This window comes from Andrographis paniculata, unplaced genomic scaffold (assembly GCF_009805555.1).
Source record: "Andrographis paniculata isolate CXL003 unplaced genomic scaffold, ASM980555v1 Contig22END, whole genome shotgun sequence".
NCBI classification, from domain to species: Eukaryota; Viridiplantae; Streptophyta; class Magnoliopsida; order Lamiales; family Acanthaceae; genus Andrographis; species Andrographis paniculata.
Genome location: NW_026137513.1, coordinates 4,401,263 through 4,428,369, shown reverse-complemented (window position 1 = coordinate 4,428,369; position 27,107 = coordinate 4,401,263). Strand labels below are relative to the sequence as shown.

General features: G+C 37.0%; 5 protein-coding genes across 12 annotated transcripts; 4 read left to right on the top strand and 1 right to left on the bottom strand.

Moving 5' to 3' along the window:
• Positions 1–57: 57 nt before the first annotated feature.
• Positions 58–6,855, top strand: LOC127245443 (ARF guanine-nucleotide exchange factor GNOM). Of its 5 annotated transcripts, none has more exons than XM_051266323.1 (4): positions 58–244; positions 1,003–1,831; positions 2,055–5,693; positions 6,043–6,855. In XM_051266323.1, exons 2-3 carry the CDS (start codon positions 1,097–1,099, stop codon positions 5,673–5,675), a joined length of 4,356 nt encoding a protein of 1,451 aa, XP_051122280.1. In that variant the 5' UTR covers positions 58–244; positions 1,003–1,096; the 3' UTR covers positions 5,676–5,693; positions 6,043–6,855. The 5 variants fall into 5 exon arrangements, with proteins under 5 accessions (XP_051122280.1, XP_051122283.1, XP_051122281.1 ...); XM_051266326.1 differs by having other exon boundaries at positions 6,123–6,854; XM_051266324.1 differs by having other exon boundaries at positions 6,019–6,137.
• A 1,789-nt stretch (positions 6,856–8,644) lies between these two features.
• On the top strand, positions 8,645–12,119 carry LOC127245496 (integrin-linked protein kinase 1-like). The gene is made up of 11 exons (XM_051266419.1): positions 8,645–9,053; positions 9,283–9,357; positions 9,705–9,821; positions 10,038–10,132; positions 10,415–10,535; positions 10,631–10,710; positions 11,036–11,095; positions 11,239–11,360; positions 11,446–11,531; positions 11,602–11,717; positions 11,802–12,119. The coding sequence occupies exons 1-11, from the start codon at positions 8,784–8,786 to the stop codon at positions 11,947–11,949; spliced, it is 1,290 nt and encodes a 429-aa protein (XP_051122376.1). The 5' UTR covers positions 8,645–8,783; the 3' UTR covers positions 11,950–12,119.
• An 805-nt stretch (positions 12,120–12,924) lies between these two features.
• Positions 12,925–17,447, bottom strand: LOC127245532 (transmembrane emp24 domain-containing protein p24delta9-like). Of its 3 annotated transcripts, none has more exons than XR_007837448.1 (5): positions 15,085–15,481; positions 14,094–14,303; positions 13,567–13,643; positions 13,187–13,451; positions 12,925–13,086 (listed from the first exon to the last, which is right to left on the bottom strand). XR_007837448.1 is itself a non-coding variant. In XM_051266490.1 (5 exons), the coding sequence occupies exons 2-5, from the start codon at positions 15,160–15,162 to the stop codon at positions 13,307–13,309; spliced, it is 510 nt and encodes a 169-aa protein (XP_051122447.1). In that variant the 5' UTR covers positions 15,163–15,254; positions 17,045–17,447; the 3' UTR covers positions 12,925–13,306. The 3 variants fall into 3 exon arrangements, 2 of the variants coding, with proteins under 2 accessions (XP_051122447.1, XP_051122446.1); XM_051266490.1 differs by adding an exon at positions 17,045–17,447 and having other exon boundaries at positions 12,925–13,451; positions 15,085–15,254; XM_051266489.1 differs by having other exon boundaries at positions 12,925–13,451.
• Positions 16,899–20,471, top strand: LOC127245531 (phosphate transporter PHO1 homolog 3-like). Of its 2 annotated transcripts, XM_051266488.1 has the most exons (13): positions 16,899–17,606; positions 17,682–17,958; positions 18,058–18,106; positions 18,182–18,253; positions 18,333–18,462; positions 18,563–18,683; positions 18,860–19,118; positions 19,209–19,313; positions 19,388–19,432; positions 19,518–19,667; positions 19,755–20,033; positions 20,106–20,242; positions 20,356–20,471. In XM_051266488.1, exons 1-13 carry the CDS (start codon positions 16,988–16,990, stop codon positions 20,447–20,449), a joined length of 2,337 nt encoding a protein of 778 aa, XP_051122445.1. In that variant the 5' UTR covers positions 16,899–16,987; the 3' UTR covers positions 20,450–20,471. The 2 variants fall into 2 exon arrangements, with proteins under 2 accessions (XP_051122445.1, XP_051122444.1); XM_051266487.1 differs by having other exon boundaries at positions 18,058–18,253.
• A 1,434-nt stretch (positions 20,472–21,905) lies between these two features.
• On the top strand, positions 21,906–27,107 carry LOC127245536 (phosphate transporter PHO1 homolog 3-like). The gene is made up of 10 exons (XM_051266496.1): positions 21,906–22,489; positions 22,945–23,251; positions 23,333–23,381; positions 23,711–23,912; positions 24,017–24,137; positions 24,221–24,479; positions 24,566–24,715; positions 24,802–24,951; positions 25,891–26,169; positions 26,761–27,107. The coding sequence occupies exons 1-10, from the start codon at positions 21,913–21,915 to the stop codon at positions 26,989–26,991; spliced, it is 2,325 nt and encodes a 774-aa protein (XP_051122453.1). The 5' UTR covers positions 21,906–21,912; the 3' UTR covers positions 26,992–27,107.

Here is a 27,107-nt window from a genome sequence, read left to right as displayed (position 1 = left end):
TGCCCCTACTGTGTCATGGTATTTACACAATTGACACTGCGCGTATCGAGTTGGATTTGGGGGTTTGATCGCTATTATTTCGGTTCTTTGATCCTTTCGTCCGAAATGAAAATGGAGTTTCTCTTCACTTCAACCCTAGCATAGCTCTCAGCGATCTTCTACCGGCTCCACACGGAATCGGTCCTCGCACACCGGCACTGGTCGCCGCTACCGGGATTCGAGCGCGCTGCTTTCGCCGAATCGGGTAAAGTTCGTGCGACTTTGTTTCGAACCTTCTTCCTTTGGTCGTTGTGAGTTTAGGCAACTAAGGTGATTAATAAATTTGGCTCGAATTTCAAAATGTGAGAAAAAATTGGGCGAAAGTCGAAGGATGCAACTAAGATAGCTGGTTTTTATGGTTCATATGTGATTCAGAAACCAATAGAATTATAAGCTTTGATTTGAACTGGAAATTGAAGAGTTTCCCAGTCTTAGTAACTGAATTCCAGCTTCTTCGTCGCATTTGTGCTTCGAATGGCTAAACATTTGTTTTAATTTCCATCTTAAAAATAATTCATGGAAGTGGATCGGTATATGGCAACTGATTTATTCAGTTAGTTTCGGTCGTTCTCTGAAATTACTTGCAGCATCTTGCATTGTTATTGGATTAAGTACTCCCTTGAGTTATTGAGGAAATGGTCCTTTGTTGTTTGTACATTTTATGTAATTTCTTGTTTATATTCCCATCTAAATGCGCCATCTATTCCAAGGATGTTAAAAAATTTGTTGGGGTAGTAAATGGTCAACTCGATGTCTTCTGTAGAAACTCACACTTGTAGGCGATGGAGGATTAAATAATGTTTGATTTCGGTCGTACGATAGTGATAAGTGCTCCTCAATAATATATGTATACTTGATTAGTAAAGTTAGCTTCTCTGTTTGAAAATCTAATATGCTGCATAAGCTAACAGCACGATTTTATGATTTGTTTAACACTGAGTTGCTACCTTGTCATAACTGTAGAATCTCTGGAATCGCGATTTAATAGGTGCTCTTTGAATGGTCATTCTCCTAGACAACAAGTTACAGTTTCCAATCATCGTTTCTGTAAGTAGTGATGGGGCGATTAAGGACACAATCTAGTATCAAGGCAATTGAAGAGGAACCTGAAGACTGTGAGGCTACCTCTTCTGATAAGGCTGCTGTTGAATGTATGATTAATTCAGAGATTGGAGCAGTGCTGGCTGTCATGCGGAGGAATGTAAGGTGGGGAGGCCGTTATGTGTCTGGTGATGATCAGTTGGAGCACTCTCTAATTCAGTCTCTTAAAGCATTGAGAAGACAGATATTTTCATGGCAAAATGATTGGCAATCAGTAAATCCTGTTTTGTATCTCCAACCATTTCTTGATGTAATCCGATCTGATGAAACAGGAGCTCCAATTACTGGTGTTGCATTGTCTTCAGTTTACAAGATTTTGACACTTGACGTGCTTGAGGTAAACACTATCAATGTTGAAGAAGCTGTACACATGGTGGTTGACGCAGTTACCAGCTGCAGATTTGAGGTAACTGACCCTGCATCAGAAGAAGTCGTATTGACAAAGATACTTCAGGTTCTTTTGGCTTGTATGAAAAGTAAAGCATCTGTTATGCTAAGTAATCAGCATGTTTGTACCATTGTAAACACTTGTTTCCGAATTGTTCACCAAGCTGGGACTAAAGGTGAACTGTTACAGAGGATAGCTCGTCATACGATGCATGAACTTATTAGATGCATTTTTTCACACCTGCCAAATGTTGACAACACTGAGCAGTCACTGGTCAAAGGAGTGATGTCTATAAAAAATGAGGTATATAACTGCTTATTATTTGTTATTCATCAGGGTTGTTATTTTCTAGAAGTTTTGCTTTCTTCATTCTTCTGGATGGGTTTTCAGGTTTAGTGTGCTGTGGGTGTTTTGACATTAATAAATCCATCATAGATAAGTGAAATTTAATTTTCCTATAGCAGTTAGGTTCTTTGATCTTTTCATGTTTACGCTTTGAAACTAAACCTTTTTCCAAAATTTGCAGTCCGGTGGACTCAATCCTGATTATAGCTTCAATAGCATATCAGAGAATGGTACTGGAGCTTCTGAATATGATGGTCAACTCTCATCTGGAGGTTTCAATTCTGCTTCATCAGGCCTCATTGGTGGTGTGATGGATGAAAGTATTGGCCTTACTGGCAATGGGAAGGATTCAGTTCCGTATGACTTGCATTTAATGACAGAACCATATGGTGTTTCTTGCATGGTTGAAATATTTCACTTTCTCTGTTCACTGCTAAACGTTGTTGAGCATACTGGGGTGGGTGGCAGAGCAAATTCTATTACATTTGATGAAGATGTACCCCTTTTTGCATTAGGATTGATTAACTCAGCAATTGAATTAGGTGGTCCCGCTATCCGACATCATCCTAGATTGTTGAGTTTGGTACAAGATGAATTATTTCGTAACCTTATGCAGTTTGGGCTTTCAGCAAGTCCCTTGATTCTCACTATGGTTTGTAGCATTGTTCTTAATCTGTACCGGCGTTTGCGCACTGAGCTGAAGCTTCAACTTGAAGCTTTCTTTTCCTGTGTGATCTTGAGACTTGCTCAAAGTCGATTTGAAGCTTCTTACCAACAGCAAGAGGTTGCAATGGAAGCTCTAGTTGATTTCTGCCGGCAAAAGGATTTTATGGTAGAAATATATGCTAATTTAGATTGTGATATTACATGTGGAAATGTGTTTGAAGATCTTGCTAATTTACTGTCAAAGAGTGCCTTTCCAGTTAATTGCCCATTGTCCAGCATGCATATCCTTGCTTTAGATGGTCTGATTGCTGTGATTCAGGGAATGGCTGAAAGGATAGGAAATGGATCTGTTGGTTTTGAACCAAATCCTGTGCATCTTGAGGAGTATACTCCATTCTGGATGGTGAAGTGTGAGAACTATGGTGATCCTGATTATTGGGTCCCTTTTGTTCGCAGAAGGAAGTACATAAAAAGAAGGTTGATGATTGGAGCTGATCACTTCAATCGGGATCCTAAGAAGGGGTTGGAATTTCTTCAAGGAACCCATTTGTTGCCTGAGAAACTTGATCCTCAGAGTGTGGCTTGCTTTTTCCGCTATACTGCTGGACTAGATAAAAATCTTGTCGGAGATTTTCTTGGAAATCATGATGAATTTTGTGTTCAGGTACTCCATGAGTTTGCGGGAACCTTTGATTTTCAGGATATGAACCTGGATACTGCATTGAGGCTTTTTTTGGAGACTTTCCGTCTTCCTGGAGAATCACAGAAGATACAGAGGGTACTTGAGGCATTCTCAGAAAGATATTATGAGCAATCGCCACAGATTTTAGCTAATAAAGATGCTGCTCTTTTGTTGTCATATTCTCTCATAATGCTCAACACAGACCAGCATAATGTTCAGGTCAAGAAAAAGATGACTGAAGAGGATTTCATCAGGAATAATCGGCACATTAATGGAGGTAATGATCTCCCTCGTGAATTTCTTTCAGAGCTTTATTACTCAATCTGTAAGAATGAGATTCGCACTACACCTGAACAAGGAGCTGGTTTTGCTGAAATGACTCCTAGTCGGTGGATTGATTTAATGCACAAGTCTAAAAAGACTCCTCCATACATTGTTGCTGATTCCAGAGCTTACCTTGACCATGACATGTTTGCAATCATGTCTGGTCCAACAATTGCTGCAATTTCTGTGGTATTTGATCATGCAGATAAGGATGTATACCAAACATGTATTGATGGGTTTTTGGCTGTTGCCAAGATATCTGCATGCCATCATCTTGAAGATGTCCTGGATGATCTTGTAGTATCTCTATGCAAGTTCACAACTCTTTTGAATCCGGCATCCGTTGAGGAACCTGTTCTTGCCTTTGGAGATGATGCAAAAGCTAGAATGGCAACTGTTACTGTTTTCACTATTGCAAATAGGTATGGAGACTTTATTCGCACTGGATGGAGAAATATTTTGGATTGCATCTTAAGATTGCACAAACTTGGACTTTTACCTGCTCGGGTGGCCAGTGATGCCGCTGATGATTCAGAAATGGCAGTTGATGCTGGACATGGAAAGCCTCTTACAAACTCATTGTCTTCGGCTCAGATGCAAACTATTGGTACCCCTAGGCGATCTTCTGGACTAATGGGCAGATTCAGCCAACTTCTGTCTCTAGATACTGAGGAGCCGAGATCCCAGCCTACTGAGCAACAACTGGCTGCTCATCAGCGCACACTGCAAACAATTCAAAAATGCCATATTGACAGTATTTTTACTGAAAGCAAGTTCTTGCATGCTGATTCATTGTTACAGCTAGCTCGGGCACTCATATGGGCTGCTGGCCGACCACAGAAAGGAAATACCTCACCCGAGGATGAGGATACAGCAGTATTCTGCTTGGAACTTCTAATTGCAATCACATTGAACAACCGTGACAGGATTGGGCTTCTTTGGCAAGGTGTTTATGAGCACATAGCTAATATAGTTCAATCAACGGTAGTGGCCTGTGCCTTAGTTGAGAAGGCAGTTTTCGGGCTACTTCGTATTTGCCAGCGACTGCTTCCCTATAAAGAGAACTTAGCTGATGAGCTTTTGAGATCACTACAACTGGTTCTTAAGCTGGATGCTCGAGTTGCTGACCAATACTGCGAGCAGATCACTCAGGAGGTTAGTCGCCTGGTAAAAGCAAATGCTACCCATATTCAGTCTCCAATGGGCTGGCGAACCATTGCTTCTTTACTTTCTATCACAGCTAGACATCCAGACGCATCTGAATCAGGATTTGAAGCTCTCTCATTCATAATGGCCGATGGTGCTCACCTCTCCCCAGCTAACTTCATACTTTGTGTAGATGCAGCACGACAGTTTGCAGAATCTCGGGTTGGACAGGCTGATAGATCAGTCCATGCTGTGGATCTTATGGCAGGGTCTGTCTCGTGTTTGGTACGGTGGGCCCAAGATGCTAGGGAAGCTATGTCAGAATCAGAAGCTGCAAAACTGTGTCAGGATATCGGAGAGATGTGGCTGAGGCTTGTCCAAGGTTTGAGGAAGGTTTGTCTGGACCAGAGAGAAGAAGTTAGAAACCATGCTCTTCTATCATTGCAGAGGTGCTTAACAGGAGTAGACGAGATTTGTCTCCCACTTGGCTTTTGGCCGCAGTGTTTTGAAATGGTCATATTCACAATGCTTGATGATTTGGCCGAGATTGCACAGGGGAATGCCCAAACACAGAAAGAGTATCGGAACATAGAAGGGACACTTGTTCATGCCCTAAAGCTGCTCACCAAAGTGTTTTTACATTTACTCAATGAGCTCTCACAACTATCAAGCTTCTGCAAATTGTGGCGTAATGTGATTGGCAGAATGGAGAAGTATATGAAGCTCAAGGTTAAAAGGGGTGAGAAGCTTCAGGAATTAGTTCCCGAGCTTCTTAAGAACATTCTTATTGTCATGAAAGCAAAGGGAGTGCTTGTCCCAACTAGTACCCTTGGTGGAGATAACGTGTGGGAACAAACATGGTTGCATGTCAATAAGATTTTCCCATCTCTACAGTCAGAAGTGTTCCCGAATCAAGATTTGGATCAAGCAACTGTCGGTAGAAGTCCTGTTTCTAATGAATCTGTTGCTTCTCAAAATGAATAGCAGTGCGACCACACAATGGTATGAGTTCTGACCTTCTGTTTATTGTAATATTACCGATCTTTTTTTCACTGCGGAACCAAATTCACCCACATTTTTATCACTTAGATTAGTGGTAACATAGGTTGAAATTTCCCAACCCTTATCTTTGTGGATGGTCTGTGGTATATGATTTGGCTTGATATTTTGCTTCTGATAAATACGGAGATAACTATGTGGGCTTGAATTGTTTTCTGTCAAAATTAAGGCTTTCTGTGGCAGCCTTTTTGTATTGTACAGAATTTGATTGTTTGACTTTTATGTTAAGGGTATTGTAGATTGCCTTATTACAGCTTAAAATTTTCAGACTTGAATTTCAATACACATGCAGCTGACATTATGTGAATTTGTTGAATATTATGTCTTGAAATTGCGGGGGACGACGCTTGCTTGCTTGAACTTCTCATGAAGGTATGACTTCCTTCGTTTACGGCATTTTTTGGTTTTTATTTGTGAATCTTGATTGCCATTTGTGATCATTGTTTCCCCTTAGAGCTCTCACATGCATAGCTGTTACTGAATTCCGCCCTTTTGTGAACTATATTTGCATAATAAGGTCAAACTTCTACAAATTATGTTCTTGGGAATCATGTTTACCTTCATATACTTTAAAATAGACACCCCCACACCACACCACCCCACCCCACCCCTACTCCAACAGGGGTCCTTGGACCACTTCATCTAGTAGAGCAAGTTGTGAATGCTGATATGATCTTTTTGGCAATTTCTGTAAAGGCTTCACATGAAATTACGTGGTGGATTAATTATGGTGAATTTTGGAACTATACCCTTGTGATATTAACCAATTCTTGTCTAGAAATAATTGTGTGATGCATGAATTTTGTAAAATATTAAAAATACCATTTATAGTAGAATAGATTTTGTTAAGAATTTCTTATGTCAGGATATGCTTTACCTGCAAAAAACAAAGCAGCTTCATATGTTGTAATTAACCACATACTATTGACTCCAACCTTGTTCACGGAGTTTGTTATAATTTTAATATTTATTTTCAATTGATGTTCTATTTTTTTATATTAGTCTATTAGTCTATGCAGTTGCTGTATGTCCATATTACAAGTATTTTACTTCCATAATAGGTCCAGTCAAAATATGTAACAGAACGGCATGTGCAAAAAGTCATCATACATAAATATAAATAGTAGTATATGTTTGTTTATTGGCGGCTGTTAGTGTGCCAACGAAGTCAAATCAGCACGGTACTGTTTTGATCGAGTTAGCAAATCAGTTTGAAAATTAACAATTTGGCACTAAGCAAATGCCATAAAACAATAAGTTGAAACAATTAGTATTTTATGACAAGGCAAATAACATAAGTGTTGTGTTATTATATATATATATATTAAATTAATATTTATTGCTTTCTTTATATATATATGTTGAGTCATTATTATTGTGTTGAAATCAGAATACATATATTTTGTTATATGTAATTATATAACGTGTTATTATAATATGTGTTATATATTACTCCCTCCGCCCGGTAACAAGAGTTACATTTACTTCTTTGTCATTATACTTAATATTAAAAATATTTTTTTTATAATTTATTATACAAATATTATTATATTTGTATTATAAGATGCTAATAGAAGTATTTTTTATCTTTTTTCTCTTGATTTGTATTACGTTAAGATATAATAATACACAAAAAGTAAATGTAACTCTTGTTGCTGGACGACGGGAGTATATTAATATTTGTTACTTTCTTTATAAATATTTGTTGATTGAGTTATGATGTTGATTTGATCAAATCATCACGGTAACTACTGAAGCTTTGTTTATTATTTTTCTACTCAATTTTATCTCATTGAAGCATCTAATTATGTTAGTGACTGCATTATGATGTATTATAAAAGTTATGAACATCTTTGTACATGGAAGTTATACTATTTTTCCATGTAAGTTTTGTTGTTAGTGATTTTGATTTATTTAAGATTAGAGTTATAATATTCTTCCTCCGTCGTTTAATTTTGTTTCAATTCCCTTTGTAATCAAGAGGTGCTTTGACGACAAAGAAAATGAAAACATAACTGGATAAAACATAATCATTGCGTACGGACAAGTTCTTTTTATAGTTTTTGCCATATTGTATCATTTGTTTTCTTAATCGAAAAGTCTGAAAAGTGTAAACTATTAGTTTCATGATTCAATCTGTGTTCATGTTATAGCATACACAGCGGTTGTTGCCCACCAGGTAAGCTCTAATATTACAAAAGACAATTGCTTATGAATTGTTTCAGTCAGAAAATGTATGTGGACACATTAGTGCCACATTATTTATTAGAGGCTTTTTATAACAAAATCATTGTATATTGTTAATTTTTTTGAAAAAAATAAAAATATGTACATAAATAAATGGAGTCTAAATAATCGGTGTGCAATAAATCAAATAGAGAAAATTTTGGCCTTGACTTCTTTTGTAGTTATCACAATTTCAAAAAACCTTGTTTACTTAATAATGTCAACTGTATTGCTTGTCTTCGGATATACCAAATTGAATACTCCAGCAGCCGCAAAATTGTATTCCCAACTTGTATCGACAATCATAAGGCATTTCGTTTACAGGGGATATAGAGAAAAAAAAATAGATTGACCATAAAATAAATAAATAAATTAAACAGTGAATTACTTGGAATAAATCGTAGATATCAGTGATTTCATCTAAAATAAAATTTTTTTTAATGAGATTCGATCAATATATTGTAGGGTTACGTTTTGTTAATTCATTTATTTATTTTTTCTATATATATATATATGTATATTTCCCCATTATGACATTATCTATTCAAAAAGAGTATATAACATTTTTATTAAAGAAAAAATGCTATAGCTATTTTAACTTATTTGATGATAAATATATATATATATATATATATAATCTTATGAAAAAAAATGATTGTACAAAAAATATTTAATTTGGAACCTTTCGGTTTGGCCGAAAAGAGACGGTTATTTTTCCGTTGAGCATTGGGATTCAAAGACGCGCGCGCCGGCCTGCAGTGGCGGGGATTCTCTCTACCGGAAAACTGATTCGCATCGGATCGAGCAATGAGCAGCAGCGATGGCAGCTCCGGCAAGGAAAAGAAGAAGGAGAAGGCGCGCGTGAGCCGAACGTCAATGATTCTGTGGCACGCGCATCAGGACGACGCGAAAGCAGTGCGGAGGCTTCTGGAGGAGGATCCGACGCTGGTGCATGCTCGCGACTATGATAACCGGACTCCGCTCCACGTAGCCGCAATTCATGGGTGGTCGGATGTGGCGAGTTGTCTTCTGGAATACAAGGCGGATGTTAACGCTCAGGACCGATGGAAAAATACCGTGAGTGTGTCCCGATTTAAACGGAATTTTGTTCGGTTTGAGATCGTTCATGAGCTTGTGTTTTCGTGCTGATTGTGTTTGTTTCCGCGTGTTCGTTGAGATCTATCCTTTCTTTATTAATGAGCGGTTTCTCAGCGATTTATTAACTGCGATTTTGTCTGGCGTGATACTACGTACATAGATATAGTTCTGTTTTAGTTGTTTTTGAACTTTATGATTTTGTTCACAGCCTCTAGCTGATGCAGAGGGTGCAAAAAAGTTTAGCATGGTAGAGCTGCTGAAGTCACACGGTGGACTCGCTTATGTACGTCTCATTCTCCTTATTTACTTCTGTGTTGATTTTAACCATCTGTGAAAAGGTTGCTTTGAATTTTCCATCAATCACTTGACACCAGAATATTAAAATCATGAGGTAGTGTTTATGTTTACCAAGCAGATGGTCCTATTCCCAACAGTATTTTTTCTTAAGCTGTCTGAATTTTATGTTATATCTTCATTAAGAGAGATCTCATGGTGCATTATGCACCTCTTGAAGGTAGTAATGGGACAGCTGAGTTAGTGGATTGAGAACATATGCCATTGTTTATCTTCTTATTTTTTGGAACCGATTTGTAGTTCTTTTCTTGCATTTAACATTTGAGGATATTGCAGGGTCAAAATGGAAGTCATTTTGAACAAAAGCCTCTTCCACCCCCTCTACCGAACAAGTGTGACTGGGAGATTGACCCCGATGAGTTGGACTTTACAAATGCAAGTATTATAGGGAAGGTCAGGATTCACTTTCAGTTAGTACTTCCAACCCAAAAAACCAAGATTCTGGATTAAGCACTCATAGTTTCTAAAGGAGCTTAATAAGAGATAATCTTCTCTCTACTTGGGTAGATGCTTTAGAGATGTAGTTATGTCTGTTCATAATATTCTCTACCTTGTTTCTTTTTTATCTTGATCCAGTGGCTGTGGCCTTATTTTTTTCAATATTGGTAGGGGTCTTTTGGTGAGATACTTAAAGCTACTTGGCGGGGAACGCCTGTCGCCATAAAACGCATCCTTCCAAACCTTTCGGATGATAAATTGGTGATGTATGCTTATAATTGATCAGCATTCTTGATGCCCCGTATGTGTGGAATATTAGATGGTAGTATTTGTTATAATTGATGATAAATTGGTGATGTATGCTTATAATTGATCAGCACCAACAATAGAACTTTGTTAAGTGCAAAACTGGCCTCTGGAACAGCAAATCCTTTTTAAGATGTTTGCAGTTCACTTGTTTAAATTTGCAGCTTCCTGAATTTATATCACTATATCTGTCATGACAATACATTTGGCTTTTTCCTCCGATTTTCTCTGGCTTCATTCAGTCAGGACTTCAGGCATGAGGTAAATTTGCTAGTGAAGCTTCGCCATCCAAATGTTGTCCAATTTCTTGGAGCAGTCACTGACAAGAAACCCTTAATGCTAATTACCGAGTACTTGAGAGGGGTGAGTGAATGTTTTCCCAGTCTTGCTGTGGGGAACTATGTATCTATGTCAGTTTGGAAATGAAATTACATTAAGTGGTCATTTTTATGTTGTAGGGCGATTTGCATCAACATCTGAAGGAAAAAGGGTCTCTCCATTCTGCGACTGCAATAAATTTTGCATTAGACATTGCCAGGTAAAACTTCAACTGAAGTTGCTATCACTGTGATATCACCATCAACCACCATTTTTGCTGCATTATTATATGAACTGAAGACATATCTGAGTATCTTTGCCACAGGATGAAATCAAATATTTTCTTCTTTTCTCCTTGATGTTCATCTAAAATGCCAAATTGTCCACGACTTCCCCATCATAACAAATATCTCATTCTGCATTCAAAATATCCATAATCATTCTTATAAAATCTGGAATTTCTTGTAACATTTTCTTCTGTCCTGTCCTGTTTTGCCAGAACTTATACATGACTAATCTGATTCTTATAATTTTTTGTTGAACAGGGGCATGGCTTATCTCCACAGTGAACCGAATGTTATAGTACACCGGGATCTTAAACCAAGGTAATTCCATGTTTCTGCCAGAAATCTAAATCAGTTCCTCAATGATCATTACCATTCTTCTTCCTATAATGCATGCAACACAAAAATGAGCGATCTTCGACTCATTACTTTGAAGGTAGTCAATAATACATGGTACGTTTCAGGAATATTCTTCTTGTCAATGCAACTGCAGACCATTTGAAAGTAGGAGATTTTGGTTTAAGTAAGCTTATCCGGGTACAACATTCTCACGAAGTGTACAAAATGACGGGCGAGACTGGAAGCTGTGAGCAACTATTTGTTAAACTTAGTTTTCTATTTGGGACATGCTATCAAATGCTCAATACACTCTTTTTGTTTGAAAACTCAAGACCGTTACATGGCGCCTGAGGTCTTCAAGCACCGGAAGTATGACAAGAAGGTTGACGTATACTCATTCGCAATGATACTATACGAGGTAAATCAAATACTACTTAACCGGATAATCCAATTCAAATCCCCTAACCGTGTAATGCACCATCCTGCAGATGCTTGAAGGCGATCAACCACTGTCTGCTTACGAACCGTATGAAGCAGCTCGGCTGTTGGCTGAAGGACAGAGGCCGGCATTTAGAGCGAGAGGCGTAAGTCATGATCTGAGAGAGTAAGTAGCTGCTGAGATATTTGAACTATGTGAATTGAAATGCTAAAAAATGTTGTACCAAGAATGGTTGTCCCTTGTACATAGGTTGATTGAGCAGTGCTGGGCTGCCGACATGAACAACCGGCCGTCGTTCTTGGATATTTTGAAAAGGCTTGAAAGAATGAGGGGAGACACATCCTCGTCCTCCTCCGATCACCACCACCATCACCACCATTGGAACCTTTTTACATAACCTCAAACCTGAGGGGAAAGGTATGTGAGTGAGTCACTGCATTGTTTATTCATTTGCATCTATCTATATGTTAGGTTGTAATTTTGATACCAGGGTAGATATGATTTGTGTGTGAATATATATATATAGGAATCAACTCTTTATTTAGATTTCATTATGTCAATTTTAATTTATATTGGTTTCTTTTTTTTTTGTAATTTTAAGTAAAAATGATTACGGTCTCATTTTTTTTAGTCTTATTTTTCATATGAAAGTATTTATTTATTTTTTTAATAACAGTACTATTTATATACTTCTAATTTATAAATATTATTATTTTTATATTATACTATATTAATTTTTTTTTATATTTATTTTTACAAATAGATAGATAAGAGAAGGAGCGAGTATTTAAAACTAACTGAACCTTTTGCATAAATTTTTGAACTCAATTCGAGTATTTATGCCCCAATTATATAAAAGTTAGGCCTGCCAAGTCGAGTTAGCCAGGCCTATATATGGTTACACTTTTGGGCCTACCCAAACTTTCCCAATCTCAAATGTTGAACTCAATTCCCTATATTGGATCCGATTCGAATGTTGGTCCGGCCCATTTAATTAGGCCCGGTTCAAGTTGCCATTCTAAGCGCCTAGCATTGAATTCTAGCTGGGCCAGAGCCCTGTTTTATCAGCCCATATATGAAAACGTTTACAAGGCTTGCGTATCCAAAACAACTCAGTTAAAGTGATTGGGCTAATCCGGCCATTTTTTCATTATGTCGGCCCAAACAATGTGGAAAGTTTCGAACCCAGCCCAATGCAACCGGGCCGAGTATTATAACAGATTAAACCCCACTGATGCGGATGGCCCAGTACCATTGCCGGCGCGGATCCGTACTAAAGCCGAACCAAACAAATACAGCCCAATCAATAAAGTTCAGCCTACTCCAATTTGGGCCTATTTTAATCGGTCCATAAGACGACAAGCTCAACTCACAAAAGCCCAGCCCAACAAATATTACGTAGCCCATTACCATTTCGGACCCAGCCCACAACCACTGGTCACGTGCACAATTTGAAGTTACCTACAACTATTCTATTCAGTATAATTTTAGATAATTTTATACCGACGGGCGAGAATTTGTCCCAATTTGTCACCTGCAGTGTACGTTGTTGTATTGAACGACAAGAATCATACCGTACCATAAAAGATACTAGCAACATATATAAAGAGTATATATATAACGTTGACACTTACCGCGAAAGAAACCGAGTCCCCAAAAATCCCCGGCGAGGCACCGAACTGAACAAAAAGTGCGATCAGACTCTGATTGTACACAACTAAGTTTGGAGAGTTAGTTACAGCAGCCAAGTAAAGCTAAATGAGCTTTTTCTTCTCGAAGAAAGTCTTCAAATGCCATAGCTGCAGTCCCGAAACCGACAGGCTAACAAGGATTGACAAAAAGCTAAACCAGAACATTTTGTCGTTTGTCGATCTGTTCAGCTGCTGCATCTCTTGTTCCCTGCAATAACACCGAGCAATTCAACTGCTGTCGACAACATTTATAATGTAAGATGTAATACAGGTGCACTGATTTTATTTCTTTTTTGAGTAAAAATTTGTTCGACACTGCTTGCCTTTCGCGTAGATAATACATCTCTTCGTTGATGGATTGCACCGTGTCGAGCATTTTCTTCAGTTCCACTTCCATTAACTGATGCCGGTAAAAAGGATGAACATAAAGAGAAGAAGAAGACAAAAAACATAAGCATAAATCGGTCATGAATCGAAGTGAAAGTGTTAAAAGGGTCCTAAACCATAAACCTACCTTAATCACATATTATATTCTCAGGTCGAAGCGAAAGGATTTCAATTCAAACTAGTTGATACTATAGTTAACGATTACCCGGGGATGTCAGATTCTTTAAGTTAATTCTAAAAAATTTCAGAACTTATGGCTGTACTTTGATGATGTATCCTAATCAGCTTATGAACGAATCTTCTAAGTCCTACAAAACATCTGAGAATTTAAGGCTCATTCAGCAAGAATTACAGAAACTAAAAGCTTATCTCAAAATTGCTCATGGCCAAGGCTATTCCAATCAAGTGCAGTTAAATTAATCTCAGTTTCTGCACATACGTTAAAATAAATACAAGTGCTTACTTCAACGGAATCCTTTTTGGCAACGCTGCCCCAATCCTTGGCAGCAATGCCGGACTTCCAATCGAATTCAATGGTTATAGTAGTTGCTGGACTGTGATTTGCAGCGGTAAAGCAAGCCAGGTAGTCGCCTTCCTCCACCGTTTGATATGCAAAGTTACCGTCATTTACATGGTCTGCATAGTGGTAGCTATTTCCATAAGACGATGTCACCTGTATGTTTTCACAGATATATATAAGATCTTAAAGACATATATTTTTGAAATGTTCATCACTATTCATCAATAGCAATTTTTTTTTCAAGAAAAAAAATATCACATTCGACATATATCTCTATCTGCTGACAAAGCAAGAAGAGCAATTAATCAAATTCGCAGACATTCCTAAGAAGAAACACTTATATGATACTGGAACCCATGCCCTGTAGAGCATGTTATCCCGTTTTGAAATTGGTAAAAAAAAATAAAAAATTGACATCAAATATTAAACCTTTTTTATAATTTCCAAAATTTTCCAAAAGCTCCAAAATATCTGAAACTTCAATCTAACCGGAGAACATCCACCAAGTGAAGTTAAAATCTCAACGAATTACATTATTCACAATTATATACTACATAATAAACACACATTTTTACATAATTCAAGAATGATATAAATTCTCATCTTTCATCCTCTACAAAAAAAAATTAAAAGCATGTCACCAAATTCAAATCCTCAAATGTAGATAACACTGTTTTGCAATCATAACACCACCAAGTAAAAGAATTTACTCAAAAAAACCAACAAAAAACCAATAATCCACTCCACAGGAATTTGTTCATCCAAATTCTCCTCTAAAATTTAACGCAATCTCACATAATTTCTTTTGAATGCTTACGCAAAGAAAAAATTGCAGAAAGAAAGACATAGACTATAGCGAAACCACAGTCCAAAAACCTAAACGACATGGCCAATTAAGAAAAGATATAAGCTTTCGAAGAGGAGCATAAATTACCCGAACAGTGACTCTGTGAGAATCAGGTAAAGGGTGGCCATCATTAGGGTTCACAACATGGTATTTACCGACAGTCATCGAATTGCTCCTAATATCCTCCGATATGCATTTGGTGTGACCCGACTCCAGATCGAATCGGATCGACTCGACCCGGCACCATAGCAGGAAAACTAAGAGCAGAACAAGTACGAAACGCTGTCTTCGGATTTGCATATTCATAATTAACAATAATAAAAACTAAACACCACAATCGAACAAACTGTGACTGTGAAGGAGGTTTGTGGCTGAGGATTTTGGGGTTAATCGAGAGATTTCTGCCCCAATTGCGATTGTGTCGGACTTCTTTTCCAAATCACAATCACTGCTTTGTTTCCTGATCTTCGATTTTTTTTTTTTCCTTAAAAAAAATTAGGTGCGTCATTATTGTGTAAATATTAGGATATTATCCAATGGGTTTATTCCACGTGGAATTTACCATTTTGATGATATCTACGTGGCGCCCAGGATTTGAGATAATAGCCAGCATGGTTGTCAAGAAAAAAAAATCGTGTTTTTAGCGTCTGAAGTGTACTAAATTAAGATCAAAATTATTATAAAATGCAACATAATTAAAATAATAATATACATAAAAAAAATACTACTCCAAACTCTAGAGCTCAATAAACAAATTAAGGTCAATGCATAACATTTAGAAACTTTAATAAACAACGTAAATCATTCAACAGATTGTCATTCTTAATCGACAAAATAACAGACCCTCTTAATATTAATACATCACGATCATTGAACCAATTTTTAATAATCCAATAACCATCATCTCTCTTTACAAGGCAATTTTGAAATTTATGACATTATTCAATTATTTTAAAAAAATATCACATTAAATATATATTTTTTACAAAACATTATATCAAATACTATTAACTGCTATTTTCAAATTTTCCGAACTTTCAAATTTTATTTATTTTTTTTCTAAATCGAGCTAAGATAATTGAAAATTGATGTCACTTGCATTGCATATATTTATTATATACTTTCTTGGATGAATAAAAATTCAGATCTGAATTATTGACCTCCGCAAGTAATGGATCCAGATTAAAAAAATAATAATAATGTTTAATATTTCATAAACAAGATATAAATATGTAAAAGAATAAAATCCTTTTGGATTGCAATGACTCTATCATATGTGTCGAAAAAATATATAAAAGAATATACTAATATTTTATTAATATTATAAAGTTCATATTCATTAAACGTCTTATATAGCAATATATATATATATATATTAACACTGAATGAAATACCATATTTAAGTGATCAAAAACTAAAATTCACTCAAGCTTCGATTACTTACAAAAGCCAAAAATCTTGACCAGATATGTTACTTCATATAATTATTAATGCAGCTAATGAGCTAATGGTAACCTTCAGTATACGTTCCACAAGTTCAATTAACACTATATAAAACTTCATAAAAGTGTATATATATATTTTTAGCATCTACATTGATATCAATATATTTAACAGCAAGAATCAGAATATTATTCTCTTATTATTTTTTTAAAAATAAATATATTCAATAGCAATGGTGGTAGGCAGGCAGGCAGGTTGACATTCCTAATTTCAAATCTTACTACTACCATTAATAGCACCAGCATAAATATTCATACTACCATTTTTATCCATCAAGGTAACTTTTACCATTTTCATTTTTGTGTTTATGAAATATTTGTATCCCTGCCTTCTCCGTTCCATTGCCGCCGCCGGCGAAATTCCTTACGTCTATTCTCTCTCTCTCTCTCTCTCTCTCTTTTTTTTTTTCTTTTTTTTCCTCTCTCTCTCTCTAAGTGCTCTTAATGACATTGTTAATATTTTCAGGATTGAAGCTAACAAAAACAAGATGAAATATGGCAAAGAATTTATGTCACAGATGGTGCCAGAATGGCAAGAAGCATACCTGAATTATAATCATCTGAAAATTCAATTGAAAGAAATCCAAGACGTGAACCCTCCGCCGCCGCCGCCGCCAGCCCCGGCGGGCCTCCGGCGAGACCTCACCCTTTACAGAGCATTCAGCGGTCTAACCAACAAGTCACCACTTTCCCCTGCAAAATCAACAAGAGAACATCATCATCATCACCATCATCATCATCTTCATCATCATCATCATCATCAGGTTATTATTGTGAAAAATGTGGGCGAGGTTGGGGCCGAGCAATACGAGACTACATATCTTGAGGAAGCAGAACACGGGGGGCTGTCTCACACGGCTTTTTTCGAAAAGTTAGACCAGGAGTTCAATAAGGTCTTGAAGTTTTACAAGCAGAAAGTCGAGGAGGTGAGGGCCGAGGCACTGGGCCTAACCAAGCAAATGCATGCTCTGATTGCATTCCGAGTCAAGGTGGAGAATCCCCAAGGCTGGAAAGATAGCTTGCAGGAAAGTAGTAATCTTGCTTCCGGCATCGCGGCTTCTGCAGCTGCATTGAATGCCACAACTCCATCATCAGCAAGAGTTGAAAGTAAGAACATATTCTTGATCATTAAAAATATTGAATGTAGATGAAATTTTGTCCTAATTCGGAATGTCAATACAGGAACAATCACAATAGATGAGATTGATGAAGAAAGTGCGACAGATACAAGTGACGATAACAAAGATGTAGAGCAGATAGACGCTCACACAAGTGTTTCTGGCGCAGCGGCCAAAAGACCAGCGTCATTGGAGGTACTTGACCGTGTAAAACTTCATGAGAAGATAGAACGCGAAAAGGAACTGAAGTTCAGCAGGCGCAATTTAAGGAAAGCAGAAGAACAACTCAAGCAGGCATTCACTGAGTTCTACCATAAGCTAATGCTTCTAAGAAGTTACAGGTAATTAGCTGCCTGCATGTTATAGTTCACAAAAGAATATGTACGGAAGCATTTTTATACTAATGGTGCATTCCCTTGTGTTCGTGCCAATGCAAACAGTTTCCACAATGTTATGGCAATCTCAAAAATCCTGAAAAAATACGATAAGGTATGCAATAGAAGCAATATGCAAAAAATTAGAATGTTTTGGCAATATAATGCTGACATAACTACTCTGTTAAAGGTTACTTCAAAGAACGCATCAAAAACTTACATGGAAGTAGTTGATAATTCCCATCTTGGAAGCTCTGATGAGGTTGGATTTTAGCTGTTTATCAGAAGCCACATTTTTTAATATGCAGCATTGATAAATATTTGACTTGTAATCTATACAGGTAAGCAGGTTGATGGAAAAAGTAGAATCAACGTTTATCAAACATTTCACTGACTCAAATCGTGGCAAAGCAATGAGTATCTTAAGGCCACAGAAGAAAAGGGAAAAGCATAGACTCAGTTTTCTTATAGGTAGTTGCTTTTTCCTCAATGTCTTTTTACGTGACTTTCCTCAAGGTCTTCTTCTTCTTCTATTAGTCATAACCTAGTTTCTTTGTGACTTATATGTCAGGATTTCTTTGTGGCGGAACGGTTGCTCTGATATTAGGTCTAATTTCAACAATTCATGCTCATGACCTTCTAGAGAAAGAGGGGAAGGAGCTGTACATGGAAACCGTGTTTCCTCTATACAGGCAAATTCTTACACATGTTTATGTGTTTTCAATAGCAAGATGTACTGTACTTATAAATAATCAAACGCAATGAAAGATGCAGATACTTAAACCTTTTTTCATTATCTTAAAGAATTCAGAATAATGCACATATCTAAAGCCTTTCTCCTAATAGTCAAAAGGGAATGTTGCTACAGTGTTTTTGGGTTCATTGTTCTACACATGATGGTGTTTGCTGCAAATATATACTTCTGGAGGCGATATCGAATTAATTATCCATTCATATTTGGTATCAAAGAAGGAACAGAGCTAGGCTACAGAGAGGTTCTACTTGTAGCATCCGGTCTTAGTGTGCTAGCCCTCGGTTGTGTGATTTCCAATCTGGATTTGGAAATGGATCCAGTGACTCTAGATTACAAAGCTCTTACTGAACTTCTACCAGCTGCGCTACTAGTGGTAAACAAACAGTTCATTGCAATCTATCTTCTCTGTTTAACATGCAATTTTTTAAGTTATCCTCACCCTCAAGTTACCTCTTTTTGGCAGCTACTAATTGCCATTATGATGTGCCCTTTTAACATTGTGTACCGACCAACTCGCTTTTTCCTACTTGGGTGCATATATCGTTGTCTCTTAGCTCCTTTATATAAGGTAAGCAAACTAAACTATAAATTCAGGTAGGTAAATTTGCGTACCTGTAGAACTCAGATATCTCTTACATGCAGGTTTCGTTACCAGACTTCTTCCTTGGAGATCAGCTTACAAGCCAGGTCGAGCATTGCTTTTAACTGTGAGGTGCATATATCAAATGTCTCAGAAGGAATATTTTGCAAACTATGTGCTATTTCCGTGCAGGTTCAGGCATTTAGGAGCTTAGAATTCTATATTTGCTACTACGGCTGGGGTGACTTCAGACTCAGACATAATACTTGCTATGAAAACAAGATTTTCATTTCCTTCTATTACTTTGTGGCTGCATTGCCATACTTGTTGCGCCTCCTTCAGGTCCTTAGAACAACCACTTGAAACAACATGTTCACGCGCCAACAAAGATTATGGAATCGAGACTAACATGGATTCATCCTTGTTTAGTGTCTTCGGCGCGTGGTTGAAGAGAAGAATGCCTGGCAAGGGTGCAACGGCTTGAAATATTTTACAACCATTCTGGCAGTCTGTTCAAGAACAGCCTATAGCAAGGTAGGAGGAGTTTCTTGGATGGTAACAGCCTGGATAACATCGGTCACTGCTACAGCCATTAGCACATATTGGGACCTTGTCCAGGACTGGGGTCTCTTCCGGAGAAGCTCTAAGAATCCATGGTTGAGGGACAGACTACTTCTCCCATACAAAAGTGTGTACTTTGCAGCCATGGTGAGTCAGTAAGCATAACACATCCTCTGTCCAATGACTTCAGTATTGATTTTCTTTATTCTTGCAATGCAGATTTTGAACGTCTTGTTGAGGCTAGCCTGGATGCAGACTGTGATGAACATCTCAATTTTCTCATTGCATAAGCAAGCAGTGGCTGCACTTGTGGCTTCTCTGGAGATTATTCGGCGTGGTATGTGGAACTTCTTCAGGTAATTTAGCATCAAGCTATGAGACAGTACACACTACCCTTCAAGTTTTGAAGTCTAGTAAAGATTCTTCACAGGATTGATGCCTGGAATTGAATTCCTCATGTTATTCACAGGTTGGAAAATGAACATCTTAACAACGTTGGCAAATATCGTGCGTTCAAAACGGTGCCATTACCTTTCTATTATGAAGAAGATAAAGATGAGTAGAATTGCTTCCACAACAGTTCTCCTACACAAGGAAGATTAATGAGGAAAGGAATACCAATACAATTTGAAGAAAAGTTTCTTATTCTACTTATAATCCAATTTCTCGTAGATTGCCAATGAATTCCTATGGCAGCTTACTATAAACAGTTCTTATCCAGTTCTACATTCCTACCCAGCCCCGTGCATAGTAATTTTGTTAATTCAACTACTCCAACCTCAAGTAGAATGGATACTACTGTTTTAGCATTCAATTGAAAAACACAAGCAAATCACCAACGAAATTGCACTAAACAATCGAAGTTCCAATCAGAATAAAGCAATAAAATCACACTAACTTAAATTACTCAATCTTCAAAACCTTACTCTGATCATAACCAACGTTCCAACATTTTCCTTAGAATCCTCCGCCGCGTCGTTATTCTTCCTCCAATTGATTTCCCTACCTTCTTTGCCTCCATGCACTTGTCAAGATCTGAAACCACTTGAAATCACTCCTCCAACGCTCTCTCCTCTTCTCCAAACTCCACATTCACCTTCTTCGACTGTTCTGTGCTTCCTCTCCGTTAATCCGATAATTCTAAATTACAAAAGCTTTGATGGGCCTTTTAAGTGGCAAGTGAAAGCCCATATGTATATACTTATTAAGGCCCAACAAAAAATAATTTAATTTTTAAGTGGAAAGAACAGTGTGTGTAAAATCTTTTTACCAAAAATAGCACTATAAATAATGAAATATTATTTCATTAAATCATTGACTGGACATTGGACAATGACGTGTTTCCTGTATACCTACCAAAATTGTCAGAGTGGCCAAAAAAAAATCGAATTGAATGGAATCAAATTCTTGCGGATCCAGAAAATTCGATTTGAATACAAATATTATATATTTGATATATTAATAAATATTTTTAATTAATTAAAAATTTAGTTAAAACCAATTCAAATATGATTTACGATTTCAAATATTTGTTCAATTCTATTCGAATACCAAATACTTATATATTTGTAAATATCCCAAATAGTGTTCATCCTAAATGGTCATTATCTTTGGTCCCACGTGCTTTGATTTTATTCAACACAGTCAACTGTGACGAATAATCTCCTGGCGCGTGGCGCCCTATTTATCGCGTAGCTGTCTTAAAGCCAACAGTCAATTCTGACAAAAGCGTTGAGTAAAAAAGTCAAAATCAAGCCATGGAACTTTCACTAAATCCCACATCGATTTGTCATTTTCAGATTTAACAACCAAATTATTGCTGGCAAAAAGCAGATTTTAACGAGAAAGATAATTAATTAATATAGACGCATTCGTGCAGAAAAGTTTCCGCAAGTTGCACTACAGATTATTCAAAATACGTCTGCTCTGATGATTATTGGTCATTTTCCACGTATACATCAAATCTATATAATTTCACGTATGTCTGTATCTTCTGCAGAACAAAGGTTTTCAATTTCATGTCCTAATGAAATTTGGTAAGGAATTTGCATCCCAACTAGTGCCAGAATGGCAGGAAGCTTACATGAACTACAATTTCATGAAAAGCCATTTAAAGCCAATTCACCATCACCGGACCACCCGGGCGGCGGCGGCGGCCGGCGGTGCCGCCGCCAGAATGAGTCGGACTCGCACACTATACAGAGCATTTAGTGGCCTAATAGGACAAAAGGGTAATAACCCGCCGCCGTCCGGCGACGTCGAGGACCCGGTTATTCTCGTGAACAATGTGCGGCGGGACGGCGCCGAGGGGTCGGAGACGATGTTCCTAATGGTGGCCGACGACGGCGGGGAGTACGAGCTCGTTTATTTCAAGTACCTCGACGATGAGTTCAACAAGGTGTCAAAATTTTACAAGGCGAAAGTCGAGGAGGTCTTGAACGAGGCCGGTGTCCTAAACCGGCAAATGGAGGCGCTCATTGCTTTCCGTGTTAAGGTCACGAAGCCGGCGGGATGGAATAATACGTCGGAGGAGACGTCGAGGCTTGCTTCTGACGTCGCGGCTTCTAGAGTGGCCTTACATGCCACCACTCCATTAGCGGCGAGTAAGAACCTAAAAATTTAAATTTAAAAGAAATACTTATTATTAATTTATTATAAATATATACAAAATAGATATATGCCAAGTAGGAATCAAGAACAATAAAATTTAAACACAAAACATTTTGATTCTAATATCATATAAAATTATAATTTCACCAAAATAATTTAAGTCTTTTTCGATGAGATTATTACTTTATATATATAGATTATGAAAATTCCTCAGTCTCCGCACTCATAATGTGTATATACAATATAAGTGTATGCATATTTATATATATAATTTTTATATGTATAGGCATGTAGTGTGGAAGCTACGGAGATATGAAACGTGTGGGAATCCTAATAAACAAGCTCATACTAAACTTGTACATATAAGAATAACATTGATCTATTGTCTCGAAATTATTACATCGGAAAATTTTAATTTTGTCGTTTTTTGTTGTACATATCGATGTAGGAAGAGCTCTGATGGTTGTAATAGACGAAGAGAGTTTGAGTCATTTAAGCTCGGAAGATTCGGAGATTCAAAAGCACAAGCAACAAATAGACATAAGGGGCGCGAGGCCACCGCCGTTGGAGATTCTTCAACATGTAAAGATCAACAAAAACAACGAAACTCCTCGATCGATGTTTAAGGTTATGCTCAATATGTCCGGACAGCGAGACCTTAATTTCAGTAAGGATAACTTGAACAGAGCAGAAGAACAGCTCAAGCAAGCGTTCATCGAATTCTACCACAAGCTAAAGCTTCTAAAAAGCTATAGGTAATTTACTCACTAGCTACTTCATAGATTTATGTTTTGTTAATTTAATTGAAGACGACGATCTCTTCACTCCGTGTGCAGTTTTCTCAACATTTTGGCGTTCGCGAAAATCATGAAGAAATACGATAAGGTACGTGCTCAAAAACTATATGATATGTAATAAATTATTCATGTTCTTATAAGCTTAAACTTTTAGATGAAATCGTTGTATTAAACTATTGGAATTTATCAGAAATTAAACCCTAAATAGATAAGATAAAAAAATAAAGCTAATTAAATCTAATAGGATTCCATTAACATTATCGGTTTCAATATCTACAAATTGATAGAAAGTTTTGTGTTCTTCAAAGGGTCGCACTTACTAAATACATTTAACTTATCATTTAATATAGGCTTAATATGACTTATGGTTCTAATAGTTACAATTTAATGCACAATTAAATTTTTAATCCAACATAGATTGCTTCGAGAAATGCCTCCAAATTGTACATGAAAATGGTCGATGATTCATACCTTGGAAGCTCGGATACGGTGAGCAAATTGATGGAAAGAGTCGAAGTAACATTCATCAAGCATTTCGCCAACTCCAATCGCCGTAAAGGGATGAGTGTCTTAAGGCCAAAGAAAAAGATCGAAAAGCACAAAGTCACATTCTCCATGGGTAAAAAAAAAAAAAAAAGGAAAAACATCTTCGAATGTTTTTCTTTGAACAATAATCCTTAAATTATTTGTCGCCATGTCCTCACCTGCGCCATCCATTTGCAGGATTTCTCGTTGGCTGCACCGTGGCTCTAATATTAGCGCTTGTCCTAATCATCCGCGCGCGCAACATTTTGGACAACGACGGGAGAGTGGTGTACATGGAAACCATGTTTCCTCTATACAGGTAATAATCGAGCTTCGTATGGCGCGCATTTGGTTAAGAAATAGAAAGACTGCGTGCTAAAGCCGCGATTTTATTACACGCAGTTTGTTCGGGTTCATGGTTCTACACATGTTTATGTACGCGGCAAACATATACTTCTGGAGGCGATACAGAGTGAATTATTCTTTCATATTCGGGTTTAAAGAAGGGACAGAGTTAGGCTACAGAGAGGTTCTTTTATTCGGTTTCTGTCTGTCCGTATTAGCTCTAGCCAGCGTTCTCGCCAATCTCGACATGGAAATGGATCCGGTAACTCAAGACTACCAAGCTATTACAGAACTCCTTCCCCTCGGATTAGTCGGGGTAAGAACTGAACGGCGTTGTAATAAAATCGCAACGTGGCCTTAAATGTACAAGGATGTATAAACTTATGTTTTTCTGTTTTGCAGCTGGTGATTGTCATTATGCTCTGCCCTTTGAACATCATGTATCGATCGAGCCGGTTCTTCCTGCTCGTTTGCCTGTTCCATTGCGTGTTGGCACCGCTGTACAAGGTTTCGCTGCCAGATTTCTTCTTGGCGGACCAGCTTACGAGCCAGGTTCAGACAACACTGATTTAGTACAATTTGGAGCCAAAATGTATCGATATTCGGATAATGCTAATGTTTGTCCTGTCTTGAATCAGGTTCAAGCGCTACGAAGCTTGGAATTTTATGTTTGTCACTACGGATGGGGAGATTATAAACGCCGCGAAAACAACTGCCGTGAGAGCGATGTTTTTAATACATTTTCTTTCATCATTGCCGCGATACCGTACTGGTGGCGACTCCTCCAGGTGCTTAAAACTAACACAAATTTTTAAGAAGATTTATTGAAATATCATATAATATAATATGTAATTAAGGATGAATTTTTCAGTTAGCTTAAGTCTCACATGTTAAATATCATCACCTAAGAAATAGACTCTTAACAGTTTCAATTAAGATACTGTGTTAATTGAAACTATGTGCTAACAGTTCATATTTAGAGAATATATTGTATAAATATATTTGATGTGCTGACATCAACAGTATTATGTGCTAGGTAGGTAATTGTCGTATGTTATTAGCATTATGTTTGAATTATATCGTTAATTGGGGACGGGTACGGTGCACGGTGCTGATTTTCATGTAAAATATAGAAATAATGCATGTTATTATTACATATAGCATGTGTTGTTTGTAATAAAAGTATGTGGTATTTTTTCATAATTACAACTAGGGGTGAGCATTGGTTGGTTCAAACCGAAAAAATCGAAATTTTTTTCGGTTCGGACTGTTTGTTTTGGATTGTTCAATTAATTAGTTTGGTTTCGTCCAAAACTGAATTTATGACTTTCGATTTTGGTTCGGTTATGGGTTTTAATTTTGGTTAACCGAAAAAACCAAACTTTTAAAAATAATAATAAATTATGCTCCATATAAATAAATCATATATATTATAATGTTAGAGTATTTATATTTTATTGTATATTAAAAATATATATTAATAAATAAAAGTTCGTTTTCTTCGGTTTTAAATCGAACCGAACCGACCAAATGCACACCCCTAATTACAATGTGTGAGACTATGTCATATGTTATATTTATATTGTATTAATATAAATGATCGTCATCACTTCTTAAATTTAGCACTATAGTTGCTGCCATCGTTAATTACATGTTATAAAGTTTTCCAACTGAATCATTGTAATAAAACAGAGAATGGATACTAAAATACGATGTTTTCTCGACAGTGTGTGCGGCGGCTGTTGGAAGAGAGAGACGCGAAGCAGGGATATAACGGGCTGAAGTATTTATCGACAATCTTGGCAGTGTGTTCCAGGACAGCCTATACGCTGAACGGCGGGGCTGCCTGGAAGTTGACGGCGTGGACAGCCTCGGCGGTGGCGACAATCTTCAGCACGTATTGGGACATCGTCATGGACTGGGGACTGTTCCAGCGTGGATCAAAGAACCTGTGGCTCAGAGACAAGCTACTTATTCCACACAAGACTGTCTACTTTGTGGCCATGGTGAGTGATTATTTGTATATTAATTACTCTGGTTATAATTTATGAAGAGTATAATTATTAAATAATTAAAAATATAGTAGTAAAATTAATTATAATATAATACAAATCATTATAAATTAAAGTTAAAATAACTTATTACTTTAATAAAAATTTAACAAATTTTAAATTTTTAAAAATGATTAAAATATACTCTTTTCGTCCTAAAAGAAATATTTTGTTGAAAATTGGTACGATAATAATATTTAATTGAAAGTGGTACAATGTAAAAGACTAAAATGCAATTATTTTTCAAGAATTATAAAAAATAGGTTAAAGTAATTATCATAGTAGTTTGAAAAAATATGAATAATTTTGTTATAGAGTAAAAACTACTATTACTAATTAAAGAAACAAGACAATTATTTTAGAATAAAAAAAAAAAAAAAAACAACTCTTCTATAAACGAGGAAAGTATAATATTTTTTAAAAAAGAAAAATAATATAACATGTGAGAAAAGTAGAAAGTATGGTGGCCTTATATGTAGAAGAGAAGCAATACATGCGTTGTAAGAATGAAGATTTTTTTGAATTGAATATTGGAATGGATGGCAGTGTGTGAATGTGGTGCTGAGGCTGGCGTGGATGCAGACAGTGATGAACATAACGGTATTTTCGCTCCACCGGCAGACAATGGTGGCGCTGGTGGCGGCGCTGGAGATAATCCGGCGGGGGCTGTGGAACTTTTTCAGGCTGGAGAATGAGCATCTCAACAATGTCGGAAAATTCCGGGCTTTTAAGTCGGTGCCGCTGCCTTTCAACTACCACGATGACAAAGATATATAGTCTATGACTAGTAGTAGGTAATAGGTAGTAGGTTGTACCTGTTCTTTTCGGACAGGACAGCGTGGAAAATGTAAATGGTTGAATTTTATGGATTTTACGAAAATTGTAGTATATGA

Coding starts and splice junctions, on each gene's coding strand:
- LOC127245531 (XM_051266487.1), top strand. CDS start 16,988: ATGAAATATGGCAAAGAATTTATGTCACAGATGGTGCCAGAATGGCAA. Junction 17,607..17,681: donor ATCATCAGCAAGAGTTGAAA/GTAAGAACATAT, acceptor ATGTCAATACAG/GAACAATCACAATAGATGAG. Junction 19,314..19,387: donor TCTTAGCTCCTTTATATAAG/GTAAGCAAACTA, acceptor TCTTACATGCAG/GTTTCGTTACCAGACTTCTT.
- LOC127245443 (XM_051266323.1), top strand. CDS start 1,097: ATGGGGCGATTAAGGACACAATCTAGTATCAAGGCAATTGAAGAGGAA. Junction 1,832..2,054: donor TGATGTCTATAAAAAATGAG/GTATATAACTGC, acceptor CAAAATTTGCAG/TCCGGTGGACTCAATCCTGA.
- LOC127245496 (XM_051266419.1), top strand. CDS start 8,784: ATGAGCAGCAGCGATGGCAGCTCCGGCAAGGAAAAGAAGAAGGAGAAG. Junction 10,711..11,035: donor TTTGCATTAGACATTGCCAG/GTAAAACTTCAA, acceptor TTTGTTGAACAG/GGGCATGGCTTATCTCCACA. Junction 11,718..11,801: donor GTAAGTCATGATCTGAGAGA/GTAAGTAGCTGC, acceptor CCTTGTACATAG/GTTGATTGAGCAGTGCTGGG.
- LOC127245532 (XM_051266489.1), bottom strand. CDS start 15,303: ATGAATATGCAAATCCGAAGACAGCGTTTCGTACTTGTTCTGCTCTTA. Junction 13,644..14,093: donor CCAAAAAGGATTCCGTTGAA/GTAAGCACTTGT, acceptor TACCGGCATCAG/TTAATGGAAGTGGAACTGAA. Junction 13,452..13,566: donor ATGTATTATCTACGCGAAAG/GCAAGCAGTGTC, acceptor GTGTTATTGCAG/GGAACAAGAGATGCAGCAGC.
- LOC127245536 (XM_051266496.1), top strand. CDS start 21,913: ATGAAATTTGGTAAGGAATTTGCATCCCAACTAGTGCCAGAATGGCAG. Junction 23,913..24,016: donor CAAAGTCACATTCTCCATGG/GTAAAAAAAAAA, acceptor ATCCATTTGCAG/GATTTCTCGTTGGCTGCACC. Junction 26,170..26,760: donor CTGTCTACTTTGTGGCCATG/GTGAGTGATTAT, acceptor AATGGATGGCAG/TGTGTGAATGTGGTGCTGAG.